Source organism: Zootoca vivipara, chromosome 10 (genome assembly GCF_965207765.1).
Source record: "Zootoca vivipara chromosome 10, rZooViv2.hap1.1, whole genome shotgun sequence".
NCBI lineage: Eukaryota > Metazoa > Chordata > Lepidosauria > Squamata > Lacertidae > Zootoca > Zootoca vivipara.
Window position 1 is genome coordinate 14446394 of NC_142593.1, and position 17320 is coordinate 14463713.

At 46.0% G+C, this 17320-nt stretch overlaps 1 protein-coding gene across 4 annotated transcripts in view; it reads left to right on the top strand.

Moving 5' to 3' along the window:
• MARCHF3 (membrane associated ring-CH-type finger 3) overlaps window positions 1-17320 on the top strand; it is a 175341-nt gene that overhangs the window by 106035 nt on the left and 51986 nt on the right. For all 4 annotated transcript variants that reach the window (XM_035100021.3, XM_035100020.3, XM_088653004.1 and 1 more), the window contains 2 exons: window positions 8540-8783; window positions 16305-16509. In XM_035100021.3, the coding sequence (XP_034955912.1) occupies window positions 8596-8783; window positions 16305-16509 (393 nt within the window). In that variant the 5' untranslated portion in view covers window positions 8540-8595. The remainder of the gene's footprint in view (window positions 1-8539; window positions 8784-16304; window positions 16510-17320) is intronic.

The following is a 17320-nucleotide window of genomic DNA, read 5'->3' on the forward strand; positions in this document are numbered from 1 at the left end:
GAGCTGCTCTCCTGGTTCCAGGGTTTAAGGGCCAGAAGTATAAAGCAGCATCCTATGTTTCTGAGGAGAGGGAGAGGGAGGGGAGAGGAGGGGAGGGAGGAAGGAAGGAAGGAAGAAAAGAGGGAGAGGAAGGGAGAGAGGAAGGAAGGAAAGAGGGGAGAGAAAGAAGAGTAGGAAATAAGGAAGGGAATAAAGGAAAGAAAAAGAAAGAGGGAGAAAAGACGGAAAGGGAGAAAGAAGGAAGGAAGTAGAGAGGGAAAGAAAGAATAAGAATGAGGGAGAGGAAGAAAGATGGGAAGGACGGAAGAAAGAAAGAAAGAAAGAAAGAAAGAAAGAAAAGAGGGAGCAGGAGGGAGAGAGGAAGGAAAGAGGGGAGAGAAGGAAAGAAAAAGAAAGAGGGAGAGAAGACGGAAAGGGAGAAAGAAGGAAGGAAGTAGAGAGGGAAAGAAAGAATAAGAATGAGGGTGAGGAAGAAAGATGGGAAGGAAGAAAAGAGGGAGTGGGAGGGAGAGAGGAAGGAAGGAAAGAGGGGAGAGAAGGAAGAGTAGGAAAGAAGGAAGGGAATAAAGAAGGAAAGAAAAAGAAAGAGGGAGAGAAGACGGAAAGGGAGAAAGAAGGAAGGAAGTAGAGAGGGAAAGAAAGAATAAGAATGAGGGAGAGGAAGAAAGATGGGAAGGACGGAAGGAAGGAAGGAAGGAAGAAAGGAAAGAGGGAGCAGGAGGGAGAGAGGAAGGAAAGAGGGGAGAGAAAGAAGAGTAGGAAAGAAGGAAGGGAATAAAGAAGGAAAGAAAAAAAGAAGGAAAGAAAAAGAAAGACGGAGAGAAGACAGAGATAAAGAAGGAAGGAAGGAGAGGGAAAGAAAGAATAAGAACGAGAGAGAGAGAGAAAGAAAGGGAAGGGGGGGTCGCCGCCTTGATTCAGCGGCAGAAAAGAGCGCGAAGGGACCCAGGGGCAAAAAGTATTTCCCGTGCAGCGTGAGGCAGCGGGTGTCCGTTTTAGCAGACGTGTGTAAAGCCTCAGAGTTGCACGTCCATGAGGCTGAGCCGCTGCTGAGCTCACGTTCATGAGGCTGAGCCGCGGCAGGAGGAGGAGGAGGTGAGGCAAGAGAAGGAGGAGGCTTGTCGGGTCGGTGCCCGGCAGCACTGTACGGAGAGTGCCGAGCCTCTGGGACGCAGCAGTGCTCTGTAGCACTTTGAATCCTCCTCCTCCACGCGGCGCTGCTGGGTGCTTTGTCTGTGCTTCAGCAGCAGCAGCAGCCGTTTCCAGGCGCCGAGCCGTGGCAGGAGGAGGAGGATTCAAAGTGCTACAGAGCACTGCTGCGTCGCAGAGGCTCGGCACTCTCCGTGCGGTGCTGCTGGGCGCTGACCCGGCAAGCTGCCTCTTCCTTCTCCTGCTGTGGCTCAGGGCGCTCCACGCAGCACTGCTCCGGCCGCCTTCCCCCCCCAGGCCCCAGCTGTTTGTCGGTGCTTTGTCGGCGCGGCGCTTCAGCAGCAAGGTCCCGCTGCTGGGTCCCGCTGGCTGGGGCGCTCGGCGGGCCACATGACGAGGTCTGGCGGGCCGGATTTGGCCCCCGGGCCTTGAGTTTGACACCCGTGGTCTAATGGGTCATGTGGGGGAAAGGCAATTTCTCTCACTATGAAACATTAAAGCCCACTAGAAGTGTGAAGGTCAAGCTATTACTTGGCTAGCCAACATGCTTGAAGTACTGGTGTAGGTACTCCAAACAAAGATTACCCTGTGTTGAGAATAAATAAGTGATAGATATGGTCAGGGCTGGCTCTAAGGCAAGGCTGGGTGGCGCAAGGCGCCAGGGCGCCGGGCCACCAGGGGAGCAGCCCGCCAGACAGCCGTGCTGGGAAACGGGGCGGGGGGGCGCTGGAGGGATCTTCGCACCACGGCGCCAGGGCGCCAGTTATGCTTAAGACAGCCCTGGATACGGTTCTAGGAGAAACGTGACCTTCCGACTGCGGGCTCCATCCTTGCCCTACTTGGTTGATAGCATCTAGCAAGAGGGCATTTGACAAACTGCATCGATGAGTTGATTAATGCCTCCTTGAAACAGGAGGATTTCCCCAGCTCTAATTACAGCCTTCCTGAAACGCAGTCTTTGATCTTCCCAGCAAATTGTTAAAAGTACAGGTCTACACCTGGAGGTTACAAGACTATGTCCCAAGACTGTCCTAACTTCTTTGCATTCTGCCAAAATTACTTCCCCAGTCTCTGCAATGCTCTTGCTGTCTGTAGCATTGCTTTTCTATATCCATGCCTCACCAGGAGAGTCCATTCATTAGCTGCAAGATTTTTAGGGCTCCTTGGAGGGGCGGTTGTGTGTGTTGCAGTGCCATCACCATTCAGCATCCACAAATGAGGAGTCAGTCGGGAGCAGCCTGGCTCCCTGCACTTTTCACACCTGTCATTTAAATCAGCAGCAGAGGTGCAAAAGGGAAATACTCACGTGACTCCATGATGCTCCCTTGAGGAACAAATGGGTTGTAATGACAGTATTCTCTACAGCAGCTAGCGTAATTTCTTTCTCCTCCTTCTGCAAAAGAAATTTTTTTATATATATTTTAATATATATAAATAGCATAATATATATATAGCATAATCAAACATTCAAATTACGTTTTACATTTTCCATTAACCCCCTCCCCCAACTTCCCTTTCTGGTTTATAGCATATTTATTTCTTCTGCTTATCATTTTATACTGTATGCCTTTTGTACTCAAATTAAAATTGTACCTTGTCAATCTGTTCTGAACATTTTAACCTCATATTTATATTTTCTGTTTATGTTTGTCCGTTGTAAGTGTATTACTCGAATCCTGCAAGTGAGTTCATTTCAATGCATTGTTTCTATTTACGCACCATAAAAGGTTCCCAATATTTTTTTAAGTCATTGTTGTCCTTATCTTTGAGTCTCTCAGTTAGCTTTGCCATTTCAGCGTATTCCATCAACTTTTCTTGCCATTGTTCTTTTATTGGTATTTCATTGCTTTTCCATTAAAATTTTAATTTCCCTTTGCCTGCTTTCCCCCCAGACCTCTGCCTTCTACATTGCAAGAAACAAAATGCAGCATGGCTAGCATTCATTTTAAGATGCAGCAATGGTATGATGACATTTTGAAGTTATCAGTTGCCTGAATGGGGCGAAGCAGATAAAGGGAACATCTTCCATCTGGTGCCCTCTCCTCTGTTGACCCCCACCACCACCCCAAAAAAACAGGATTAGCAGAATCAGAATAAATTATGCAAGATAAATAAATACTGTACATGTACATTTGCATGACTTAGGCAGGTTGCAGAATTCTGATTTCTTGGTGCAGAATTTAGATCATTCCATAACCATATAAACTGGCAAATGTCTTCTGCCTATATTCACCATCTCAGATCTAGGTCTTAACACCTCTGTGTAGTGTCACAGCTGTGCCAAACCGTGATGAAATGTGTGAATGACTAGAAAATCCCTGTGGTAGTCTTTTGGATTCTGACTTTTGTGATTTGGCAACCGTTTTCTGGTAGGTCCAGTACTCAGTCTTTTGGCTTTCCCTTGTTTTCTGACTCTCTGCTATAATGATACAATATAGGCCTTGTCAGCGTCTCTGAATGAACCATATGGCCTTGAAAATGAACAATATCTGCTCATGGTCAAAAGCTATTTCCATGTGTTTCATATGAAAGCGCATACAAAGAATACAGCAGCATCTATTCAGCCGGGGTTTTCTTAGGTAGCAAGATTTATTTTTGCTTTTGTATGCACTGGCATTGCCTTAGTCGATAGGTACTTCTCAGAACAATCATTCTTGAAATTTACCTCCAGAGTTCAATATGCGGAGCTTATTACTTACACCATTTTCAAAAGTGTATATCATGCTGCATTTTATGAGGGAGAATATTGAAAACAAACTCAACTGTTGGAATTGGATGAATTGCATTATAGGGCTTCTGCAGGGGTTGAATGATTATGATTTTTAATACATGCTCAAAAGGCTGGTATTTATTTTGTGTTGCCAGAGCTTTTCTAAAAACCAGAACTTTGGAAATCAGGGTGGCACTGGTAAAAATGCTGGGATTAGACCTGTTTTCAAATGTCACCTCGGCCACAAACATCACCTGCCTTGGCCCAAGCTACTCCCTCTCTTTTGTTTTCCATATAACACAAATAATAGTGACCCAAACATCAGATTTTCAGGTGCCTTGAATAGCAGAAGTCCCATATCCATTGAAATTAATAGTCATAAAATATGTTATCAAGCTGATAAGAAGAAACATATTCTGCTGAGCTGCCCAAATAGCTCTTTAAAAAAGTAGCCACTAAAGCAAAGAGTTGTGCATATATTAATATTTTGCTCTTAACGGCATCATCTGGTGGTTAAGAAATACCCTCAAACTCCTCAACTGTCTGACGGATGCCTTTGTCACGGCATGGATGGTCACTTTATGCAGAATGATAATCTTCCTGCTGTACATAATGAGGTCAGCGAAGCAGTGAGCAAGGAAATGTATAATTCTGTAGCATGGGTCTATAAGCACAGCCCTGTCTAGGCTATTTAAGTTTAATGAGGCATCTACTGTGCTGCTGCATACTCTCCTTGAGCAGTCTCAGCATGCATTTCAAAACTAAAATGTAGCTCATAATCCATGTCCCTACGCACGCTCCTTTGAGAGTCTGTGGCTGCCGTTCTCATAAGGCTGCATTCTTTTGCATTTCTTTGTGTGCTAATGGTCTTGGAATTAGTCATTTGCTCCATTGTCATTGTATATGAGGATCACAACGCTGCTCCTTTTCTTCATTGTTCTTTGAGCGTCAGAACTGCCACGAAGTAGCACATAGGCCACATGCATGCTCCCTAGGGAATGTATTCTCTGCAAAAGTACCTAAAGCCACCCCCAGAATGATAGGTGTATTGTCAAGCACTCGTCCCTGTTCGTAAATATTTTCTTAAGAGTGCAACACCACTACTTAAGACCCATGTTATGGGAGTGGTATGGCATCCCTGATGCCTCTCTGCCTGGATCCCATTGCTTTCTCGCCTCAGCCAGCTGCTTGGCTAACTCTGGAAAGTGCCACAAAGTGCTTTGTGCCAGCTGATTAGGTAAAGGTAAAGGGACCCCTGACCATTAGGTCCAGTCGTGACCGACTCTGGGGTTGCGCGCTCATCTTGCATTATTGGCCAAGGGAGCCGGCGTATAGCTTCCAGGTCATGTGGCCAGCATGACAAAGCCGCTTCTGGCAAACCAGAGCAGCACATGGAAACGCCGTTTACCTTCCCGCTGTAGCGGTTCCTATTTATCTACTTGCATTTTGATGTGCTTCCGAACTGCTAAGTTGGCAGGAGCTGGGACCAAGCAACGGGAGCTCACCCCGTCACAGGGATTTGAACCGCCGACCTTCTGATCAGCAAGCCCTAGGCTCAGTGGTTTAACCCACAGCGCCACCTGGGTCCTTGCCAGCTGATTATCAAACTACAAAAGGAATGGCCAAGGTTTCGATTTTTTCATGCTCCGGCACCGAGGGCGGGGCTGGTGCCCGTTCCGGGGGGTGGGGCCGCCTCCCGGAGGAGTGGAACACACGTTCCAGGGCCGTGGTACACCTCCTGGACGGGCCTGACACATGTTCCGGGGGCGGGGCATGAGTTTTGGGGGCAGGGCGGGCACCCGCAATGGCGCCCCTTGGAGCCTGCCACTCAGGGTGGCCCGCCCCCACCGCCCCTGTCTTCCTACGCCCGTTTTAAATTATTTTGGTGTTAAGGAAATAAAAGAATGGCATTCAGTATTTGGAATGTGTCTACCATCTTTATCCTGGTTGTTTATTAAAAAACATGGGCCGGACTGGTGGCTTCTGCCTGTGGTATCTCAGCCATTGGAGCAGAGCTGATAAGGCAAGACCTTGGAATGTGACAGAAACATCCTCTTGGTACTTGCTGCAGGAGACAGAAAAGAGGGGTACCAGGAGCTGCCAATTGCTGAAGCAACACTGCATTTCCCATAATGCCTGGTTCTGCTCTTAGCATTGTGGAGACATTGGGGGAGGAGTGGGGAAGAGCCCTGGGGAATCAGAATTCCCAGGGTGTTCTCCTGCCCTTTTTCTGCTCTCCCCAAAAACTATAAAATGAATTACAAGAAAGAGGGAATAAACCTATCCCCTAGGAATCACACAAGCACTCACTGTGGAGAGGACTGGAATCAAAGGATGGGGCTCAGAAACGGGAAGCGGGAGAGTATGAAAATGATTGCTGGTACACACACAAGCACATAAAACTCTTTGTACTATATTTTTCCACCTGTAAGACGCCCCCATGTATAAGACGACCCCTATTTTGGGGACTCCGATTTAAGGAAATAGGGGGGATGTATCCGTGTATAAGACACCCCCTATTTTTTGACATTTTTAAGGGAAAAAACTAGTCTTATACATGGAAAAATATGGTATGTGTTGCCCCATAGCCACTCTCAGCTTTCTTTTCCTATTGTGCAACTGTTTTCGGTGGCTGCTACACTGAGCCTCACAAGTGACAGGACAGTGTAATAGTAATAAAAAGGGTGTGTGTGAAGAAAATCAATAAAATACATTGGATAGGAGTATTCCCCAGATAAGCAGTTAGGTGGCATTTTTGAATTAATGCCAGGGGCACTAAAACACATTTCTTTCTCTACCTTTCATGTGCTTTAAGACCACCTTCCCCAACCTGTGACTTCCAGATGTATTGGACTACAACTTCCATCAGCTCCAGGCAGCACAGCCAACAGATATAGATCATAGAGTTATAGAATTGTAGAGTTGGAAAGGGACCCTGAGAACCCCCTCTTCCGACCCCCTGCAATGCAGCTGTCCCATATGGGGATCTAACCTGAAACCATGGCATTACACAATGATGGGAGTTGCAGTCCATTTGGTACGTTTGGTAGAAATATGAATCTTGTATTCCACTGTGGAATACAGGGCCGTCTTGAGCAGATCGCGCGCCTTGGTGCTGAGGGGCGGAGATCGCTCCGCCGCCCGCCCCGCCTTCGCAGGGTGCAATTGGTTTCCGCGCCGGCGCCCAGCTTACCAGCCCCGCGCCATGGTGCACTGTGCCACCGGGGGTCTACGGCGAGCCGGGCCTGGTGGAATATATTTTATGCCACTCATTTTCTTTTAAGTTTTCTATGTTGTTGTTGATGATGAAGTTGATGATTATATTGCCTTGTAATTTTATTCTTCCTGTTTTATTGGCTGTTTTTAAATCAGTAGAGTGAACTTACAGAATTAGCAGCTAGCCACTGTCAGGCCTTTGAAACATCCTTCTCTATTAGGGCTACTGACTTCTAAGGAAAGGGCTCGTTCTGTGATGTTTGTATTTGAACAATCGGTATGTGATCTTTTTTGTGCGTAAACACACACACAAATATGTAACATAATAACCAACGATACAATCACACACACACCGCCTATAAGGCTTAGAGGTGTTGTTATACTCTCACCCTGGTTGAGTATGGCACTTCCCAGTAAATTAACCCACATTTTCTAATGTCACATATTTCTGCTGTGTGTGTTCCAGTGCAAAATTGGCCCCTATGTTGTTTGGGGGGGGGGAATGCCCAACCCTGTCTATCACAAGTTCTGTTTTCCTGTACAATTACTGCGGCACTGTCCAGCAAAACATTTTAAATGTCATTTATTTGAAAGGATTGGGAGAAAGGAACATGGCATATACAAGTATGATTTCTCTTTTTTGCCACCCCCCTCTAGCCTTACCTTGCAGACTGTATTATTACTGCATGCAGGTTATCATTAAGGGGGCCGGAGTCGCGGGGTTGGGGGGAGAAAACCCCTCTGTCATTAACTCCTGATTTGGGTGTTTATGTTTTCTATTCGGTGGTGTAACGCGCTTCGTAATAGCAGATTATTTTCTCCGAGAGATTTCAAATTTATTTGGTACTTTTCTTGCATTTATGGGGGGGGGGGAGGCTGACATGCAGCTGAAGCAAGCCCAAGCTAGATGTCCTTAGCACCTCACAACTAGGAGAGAAGCGGGTGGGGGGCAGTGGAAGGTGGCGGCAAGGGGGAGAGAGAGACAAAAGGTTTTCAGCCTTTCCATTTATCACCAGGGCATTAAAGTCTGTGGAGAAAAGTAAAGGGAGAAAAATTGCTTTTAAAGATAATATACACTTCATAGAAACGCAGTTTCTCAACTCCACGTAATTGTGAGGCTGCCCATCCCCTGCAAATAGCAGGAGCAATTTTTTTTGAAAAAAGGGGGGAAGAAATAGGAGGTGCAGGGGGACCAGAGAGAGAAATATCTCATTTTCAAAGAGAATCAATAAGACAGTGTTGTACACAGAGGTGCTTGCTGCATTGTTATTAACAGTTCCTGCTTTATTCTTCTCTCCCCCACCTTTGTGTTAGAATATTTTCTAATGGGAAGCGATGCTCTTTGAGTCCTGCTGAATTTTAATGACGGAGACGTTGGTGGTTGGTTGCATGTGTGCCTTGCCCGGCGTCCGCTCTCAGCAGCCCCTGCCTTCGATAAATTGTTTTCTAATCTTTCTTTCCTAGATGGAAATCCTGTATGAATGTGGAAGCCATTAGCAGAGTAATTGCTGTCTGTTACCATGACAACCAGCCGCTGCAGTCACCTGCCCGAAGTCTTACCAGACTGCACCAGCTCGGCTGCTCCGGTGGTGAAGACGGTGGAGGACTGTAGCAGCCTCGCGAATGGGCAACCGCAGTATGTCATGCAAGTTTCGGCCAAGGACGGGCAGCTGCTGTCAACAGTAGTACGGACGCTTGCCACACAGAGGTACGGTCGTACCGAGCCAAGGAAACATCCAATTGCTTGCTAAGCGCGGGGAAGAAAGTGCCGGGGAGGGGAGGGGGTTTGCGATTGCAAGACCCGAACCTCCCTAAGTGCACTCGGGGTCTTCCATCTCCAAAGTCAGAGGTCCGTTTCAGGGGCAGCCAGGTGGGAAGCTGCACGTTCGATTCTTCTGCATTGTTACAGCCATGCTCTCTGAACGATGTGCATGGCTTTGCTCACTTTAAAGAGAGCAAAAGCTCAACTCCTCTTCGAGTTCGTAATGTGTCGCAACTTTGTCGTGATCCCCGACAATTAAGCTCGTTCCGCTTCACGCAAGGAAGGGGGCGCGGGGACCCTTGGGAGAGGCAGGTGGCAAAGGGATGGAGAGGCCATCAATTCTCCTGATGCGAAAGAGAAAAGTTCGGGAGTGACATTCTGCTGACTTGAGCATGCTGCTCGCTGCTTCCCAGTGAGGGCTGTCGTTTCACGTTTGCATGTGTGTGAGAGAGATTGGGAGCCAAACTCATATATAGCCTGTCGCGTTCTGTGTAGAGTATTGTATACTTCTAGACCACCTTTTGTATAGCTGGGCAGCTGGGCAAACTTGATATTCAACACGATGCCCACTGCCTAGGTACAGAATTTGCCGTTCTTTTTCATGTCAATGGACTGGAGTGGGTCTTGGGGGTGGTATTGTATGAGATTTTTCTCACTGCTGGCAGGCAGCAGTTTGATATGGTGTAAGTAAGCAGTGGTCGTGTTTTGCTTTGTTTTTAAGTCCACTTAGAAGAATGTCTAATGGCTTGGTATGTCTATTGGTAGGCAATCAGCCAGTGTGTGTAGAATGTAGTATTTAGGGAAATGGTTGTATTGGGGGGGGGGGATGCTGTTCAACCAGTGTTGATTTAAAAAAAAACCCCTGTCATGCCCTTTTCTTTTCAGAAGGGTAGGTTGGAAGCTCCTGGAGCGAGCTGATATCTTTCTACAAAGTTTTGTGTATGAAAAGCTGTGCTTCAATTACATGTTTAAATTCATAGATTTGCCTTGCAATAAACCAGGCAGAGGGCCTCCTCGGTGGTGGCGCCCGCCCTGTGGAACTCCCTCCCACCAGATGCCAAGGAAATAAACAACTATCTGACTTTTAAAAGACATCTGAAGGCAGCCCTGTTTAGGGAAGTTTTGAATGTTTGATGTCTTACTGTGTTTTTAATATTCTGTCGGGAGCCGCCCAGAGTGGCTGGGGAAACCCAGCCAGATCGACAGGGTATAAGTAATAAATTAATACTTTTTAATACTTTTTATAGCAGTATGTGTGCTTTTTTTAAAAAAGTGCAGTTAGTTAGTTAGTTAGTTAGTTAGTTAGTTAGTTAGTTAGTTAGTTAGTTATCTATCCTATTTGTATCCTGCTTTTTCTCCAAGGAGATTTGTTTCATCCTTGCAATAACTACCCTGCAGGGTTAATGAGAGGTGATGCTGTGCACGAAGGCTACCCTGAAAGATGCATGACAGAGAGGGAATTTGAGCCTCCAAACCTACTACACCAGCCGTCCCCAACTTTGGTCCACCCAGCAGGTTTGGACCATGCTGGTTTGAGGCCGATGAGAATGGTGGACTAAAATGCCACCCTGTTGGGAGAAGCTACACTACGGTATACTGTCTCGAAATGGAAATACTTAAAATAAGCAGAAGAGGATCATATTGCTAAGCTATTTTTAATTGATGTAAGTCTGAATAAGGAATAAGACAGCTAAGCACAGAAAAAATCCCGATTTGCACCAGTGTCATAGAGCAGTATCTTACCAATGGTAATGTTTAAGAAAGAAAACAATGTTTGAAAATATACACAGACACTCTCCTTTTCTTGGCTTGGCAAAAGTTGGATCAGGCCTTCCTTGGTTCTTTCTTGTAACTGGAAGCCATGAGTTTGAGTTCTGCCTTCCGGAGCAGGAGAAAACAAGCTTGCTCCCTCCTCCGTGTGACAGCCCTTGAGATGTTTGAAGATGGCTATCATATCTCCTCTCAGTCTCCTCTTTTCCTGGCTAAACATACCCAGTTGCAAGAAAGGAGATTTCAACTAAGCATTAGGGAGAACTTTCTGACAGCAAGAGGGGTTTGACAGTGGAACAGTCTCCCTCGGGATGTTGTGGACTCTCCTTCCTTGGAGGTTTTTAAGCAGAGGTTGGATGGCCATCTGTCGTGGATGCTTTAGTGGAGATTCCTGCCTTGGCCTAGATGACCTTTGGGCTCCCTTCCAAGTCTACAATTCTATGATTCTAAAACAAAACCAGTTTTTTTATTCTGACCAAACCACAGCACTATGGTTTGTTTTTAAGGGACGCGGCTTAGTCATGCTGGTCACATGACCCGGAAGCTGTCTGCGGACAAACGCCGGCTCCCTTGGCCAGCAAAGCGAGATGAGCGCCACAATCCCAGAGTTGTCTGTGACTGGACTTAACGGTCAGGCGTCCATTTACCTTTACTTTTTTATGGCTTGTTTTTAACCAGGGCTCAAGCTGTAACTTCTTTTGATTTGGACTTTAAGCTGTAGTTTAACACACTCCGGAAGTGCTGCTTTTAATGCTTAAGAGAGGAGGGAGTTCGTGGATAATGTTACATTTGAACCAGGCCAGTGACTTTCCCAAATTATGTCCATTGGGACACACCAACCTAGGTTGTTTTCTCACAAGCACAGTTAGGATATACAGTAAATGCACTAAAAGGCATTGGGACCTTCATGTCTACCACCCACCGACTGAACAATATATGCACAGTCTTGCTCTCCTCTCTATAGCAGTAGCAGAGCATTACTGTGCAAACTGTTGCATGCTGTAAAAATGGCAGGGTATACTTCAAGTCTTGGGCGGCAAAAGAACACCTCCTAGCCATTACTGTGCACAAAGCATGAATATTTTAAAAAAGAAAATCCTTTGTTAATGTTCTTTGAGATCAGCGAGGTTCTTTGCTCAGATGACTATTTTGCAGTCTGTTTAAGAATTTTTCGCCTCTTTTCCTTGGAAACCATATTCTGCTCCCAAGTTTTAATTTTTAATGGACCATGTATAGCCATTAGTTTTTATACCCATGGCCTTTCTCAGGCTCTCTCTCCTCTCTAGTGTATTCATAGTGTGCAGTTATATGCACTCTACAACTCCTTTTGGCCAGGTTGAACAGGCTAAGCGTTTTCAATCTGTTCTCCATTCCTGTATTCATTCTGGTTATTGTACATAGTGTATGCTCAAGAAGGATAAACTTAAAATCACAACAAACATGACTAAAACAGTATCTTCTCTTCCAAGTGAAACCTTAGGTGGTGCCTTAAAGACGGGATTAAACATTCACTCTCTGACATTACCTATGCGTCATTTGCCAAGTACAAGGTTTTTATGATGTATGCTCTAGACAGCTTCTGCAGCTATCAGATCTAGATGGAAACACAAGCTCTCTTGTTGTCTTTAGAAAGTCTACTTTCTGTGGAGGTAGCAATTCTACTTCCTGATAGAATTTTGCCAGCTAACATATGATCCCTAGCAGGTATCGATCCCTAACTTCCTTTTTGCTTGTCTTGTCTTCTCTTCCTTGTGTCATAGCTATCACCTCTCCTCTTCTAGGTAGAACCAGTTCCTGTCCCTGCTACTCTCTTCTTCCAAGTACATTGAAAGGTTCAATCTGTACTTCCAGTTTTCTTTTATGCTGGCTGGATTTGGCTTTGCCAAGATCAGGTGCACTGTCTCTTGTTCTTGTTTGGTGGTAAGCAAGAGTAGGAAGAGCTTGCTTTGTTGAGGAGAGGCACCCTGCCCTTCTAAGGAAGAGTTATCATTAGTGAATCTCAGAGGCACATTTAGCTCAGCACAAACATGCTGAGTTCCAGTCACAGTCATTTTGCTCTTTGTTGGTCCTTGCTGATCAGAAGGTCAGTGGTTCGAATCCCCGTGACAAGGTGAGCTCCTGTTGCTCTGTCCCAGCTCCTGCCAACCTAGCAGTTTGAAAGCACGCCAGTGCAAGTAGATAAATAGGTACCACTGTGGCAGGAAGGTAAATGGCGTTTCCGTGCAATCTTGTTTCTGTCATGGTGTCCTGTTGCGTCAGAAGTGGTTTAGTCACCCTTGCCACATGACCTGGAAAGCTGTCTGTGGACAAACGCCGGCTCCCTCGCCCTGAAAGCGAGATGAGCGCTGCAACCCCAGAGTCGCCTTTGGCTGGACTTAACTGTCCAGGTGTCCTTTACCTTTACCAAGCTAAGCCAAGGTTTGGTTTATTGTGACATCCAAACTTGGGCTCATGGTTTCAATCCTCCATGGCAACCATGAGTCATAAACCAAGAGTCATAAACCATGGTTACATAAACTCACGGTTAGCCCATAGAGCAGGGGTAGGCAACCTAAGGCCCAGGGGCCGGAAGCAGTCCAGTCGCCTTCTCAATCCAGCCTGTGGGTGGTCCAGGATTCAGTGTGTTTTTATATGAGTAGAATGTGTCCTTTTATTTAAAATGCACCTCTGGGTTATTTGTGGGGCCTGCCTGGTGTTTTTACATGACTAGAATGTGTGCTTTTATTTAAAATGCAACTCTGGGTTATTTGAGGAGCATAGGAATTCGTTCATTCCCCCCCCCCAAATATATATATATACTAGTGTCATTCAGCCCGTTTAATAAACGGGTGCTAGAACATTCGGCCTTTTTTGGCAGTGGCGGCGCATGGGGCGGCCGGCTGGCCCCTCCCACGGCCGCTGCTTCGTCGGGGCGCTCCGCTGAGTCCAGCTGGCCAGCGGGCGCCCAGGAGAAGGCCGCGATTCTTCTGAGGACTGCGATGGAAACGGTAGGCAGAGGGGTGGGGGTGGGGAGAGTGTGCGTGTGTGTGTGTGTGCATCAAGTCTCTGCGTCCAATCCCTGTGTCCGTGGGGCATATGCGCAGCAGCGCGGACACAGGGAATCTGGACGCAGAGACACTTGCACTTTATTATATAGGATATATAGTTCAGCCCCCCCCCCCACATGGTCTGAGGGACGATGGACCGGCCCATGGCTGAAAAAGGTTGCTGACCCCTGCCATAGAGAGAGCTAAACCATCAGCCTGGGTTTAGACAACACACTCAGTCAAACCTTGGCTTGATGTGGTGCGGCAACAGCAAGGACTGCGGAGGAGCAAAGCGACTGCAAGCGCCCCATTTGTGGAAGACCACCAGCTCATCTGCCACCATTTTGATTCTTTATATCTCTGTATGTGCTTGCCTGTTTTTCGTGCTCCTTAGGCTACCCAGACTCTTTTACGAATAAGGATTGAGGGAAGGATTATTTTTTTAAAAAAACCTATAAAAGGAAAGTGGATTATCTTAGAAGAGACAAATGAATCAATGTGGCTGGAGCTTTCCTGGGCATGTTTAGCCTGGAGAATAGAAGGTTAAGGGGTGATATGATAGCCATGTTCAAATATATTAAAGGATGCCATATAGAGGAGGGAGAAAGGTTGTTTTCTGCTGCTCCAGAGAAGTGGAAATGGAGCAATGGATTCAAACTACAAGAAAGAAGATTCCATCTAAACATTAGGAAGAACTTCATGACAGTAAGAGCTGTTCAAGAGTTGTATTTGCTGCCAAGGAGTGTGGTGGAGTCTCCTTCTTTGGAGGTCTTTAAGCAAAGGCTTGACAGCCATCTGTCAGGAATGCTTTGATGGTGTTTCTTGCTTGGCAGGGGGTTGGACTGGATGGCCCTTGTGGTCTCTTCCAACTCTATGATTCTATGATTCTAAGCTGAGGGAGGTGGAATTCTAGAACTGTAGAGTTGGAAGGGACCATGAGGGTCATCAAGTCTAACCCCATGTAATGCAGAAATCAAACTCAGGTAGCCCAGTATACTTACTTGAAGGAGCGTCTCCACCCCCACTGTTCAGTCCGGACACTGAGGTCCAGCGCTGAGGGCCTTCTGGCAGTTCACTCACTGCAAGAAGTGAGGTTACAGGGAACCAGGCAGAGGGCCTTCTTGGTAGTGGCGCCCGCCCTGTGGAACGCCTTCCCATCGGATGTCAATGAGATAAAACAACTATCTGACTTTTAGAAGACACCTGAAGGCAACCCTGTTTAGGGAAGTTTTTAATGTTTACTGTTTTATCATGTTTTTAATATTCTATTGGGAGCCGTTGTTGTTGTTGTTACCTGGCTGAATTGCAGTGTACATTGCAGCACAGAAACTGGAAACAAAACACTGGTGGAAACTATACTATGGAACCAAAGATGTTACACCTCTCTAGATAGTTTGTGTCTCAGAATTTGCTCTGCAGTTGGTTGTTCTCCATATTTGCGGGTGAGAAAAAATGTCGCCCCAGGTCACGTTAGCTAGTGGAGATGGAGGAGATACACCTCTTTATGTGGGGTGGGGTGTGCCTGAGTCCTCTCAATGAGTGAAGCTACCTTGTATACCAGGTGTAACGAAGTAACCCTGGGATGATATATTTGGTCACAGCCTGGATGTATAAGGGTTAATGCATCTCCTACCCTGAGTTACATCGCATGCTTGTGGGGGCGGGGTTACGAACATTCTATTAGGAGAAAATGGCAGTTAGTGACAGTTGACAGTTGGGAGAGGGAGGGAGATGAAGCAGGAGAGTGTGAGCTTGGGTGATGGTAGAATAGGTTTATAGAGTAGTGTTAGGTGAGGAATTGGTGAGGTTCGAAGTTATATGTTTAACAAGAACAGTTCCATTGAAACCACATGTTTGTACACATGAACCTTGAATGCAACCGTTAAGTTCATAAGACATGAAATGTTAAATTAAAGTTCCATCCGTACCATCGTCTGTGTGATCTTTCCAGCAGAGGTATCTATTGCTCATCTGGTGGGGATACTCATTAAAAGGACAAAACCCCTCATCTAAGGCAGAAAGGATAGGTTGCAGTCGCTTGAGTGCACCAAGTTGAGGAGGAAGAGGAGACTGGTTCGAGGGTGACACAAAGTTTCCTCAGGTGGGAGGAAAGCTTCGAGTGAGGAGAACCCCTTACTGTTGTGTACATTAAGAATAGTCTCATATTTCCCCCTCAGAGCTTAAAAGAAACCGTGCCACGTTTTGGGCTGGAAAAGCACTTTCATTTTACCTTTAAACTCCAAGCGTTGTGAGGGGGTTTATAAGGAGAAAAACTGGGATAGTGGGAGGTGAACTTTACCTCAGGACATCCCCATTAAAGCCTTGCACAATCTGAGAAGTAGGTTGTACAATAAAGACGGAAAGTAGAGGACTTTCGTAACACCAGGCATCCCCAAAGTCGATCCTCCAGATGTTTTGGGACTACAACTCCCATCATCCCTAACCACTGGTCCTGTTAGCTAGGGATGGAGGGAGTTGTAGTCCCAAAACATATGGAGGGCCGAGTTTGGGGATGGTGTATACTGTTGTATGGTGCGGTTACTGTGGAAAAGCGTTGTTATTGTGTGCACAATGAGTTGGCGTGGCAATGGGGTTGGGCCAGATAATCATCCTATTCCTTCCACTCTGTGACTCCGATCCTAACCCACCATCCCTCTTCCTTGTCTTCTAGCCCTTTCAATGACCGACCAATGTGTAGAATTTGCCACGAAGGCAGCAGTCAAGAAGACTTGCTTTCTCCCTGTGAATGTACAGGAACCCTGGGGACTATACATCGCAGCTGCCTGGAGCACTGGCTGTCGTCTTCGAATACCACTTACTGTGAACTCTGCCACTTCAGGTTTGCAGTAGAGCGCAAACCAAGGCCGCTGGTCGAGGTCAGTAAACGGGGCATGCCCTCCAAAGCTTTGCTTTAATGATGTCTGTTTTTACACCAGGATCACAACAGATTTGCAGCTTCGATGAAGCAAAAGAAAAGCTATACATTTGGGTTGTTTTTAGAAGCAGGGGGGTGGGGAATGAAGGGCAGCAAGAGGGCAACAGTAATTAAAACCTTCATTTTCCAGCAAAGAACATGGGTGAGAACAATAGGACAAATGGTTTGGCTCCTTTGTAGGACTCTGCATACTTCAGAAGGAATATTTACAGCATGCATTTTGTTCTTTGCTTTAACGGAGACTTCTTGGGGGGCGGAATAAATATACAGAACACTATATTTTTAAAAAAAACATTGCAGTAGATTGTAAAATGTAGATCAAGAATTAATGTTTTTAAAAGTCACCCCATGGACAGATTTTTTTGTATTGCCACTTTATAGTTTTAACGCTGGTTTGTTTATTGGCCAAACATTAGTCACATCAGCCAATTTTTCTTCTTCTGGTTACTTATGGTCTGAGACTTGCAGGTTGTGCATACAATTATTTTAAATAAATTGGACTGCACATAAAATTCCAGTCTGCTCTCTGGGCTGAAGCAGCAGTCTCTTCCTTTCTTTTGAAATACGATATTATTACAGGTCACTTCTTTCCTTTTGGAATTTGAAAATGGAGCCGTGGTGATGAGAATTCAGAGTAAGCTATACAGTGAATTATAGAAAGTTGGTTGAAAAACTGACAACATAAAAATAACTTACTCAATCATGGTAGGGGCAGCATATGTTTGATTACTCAAAGCTGCATGGATGCTTGT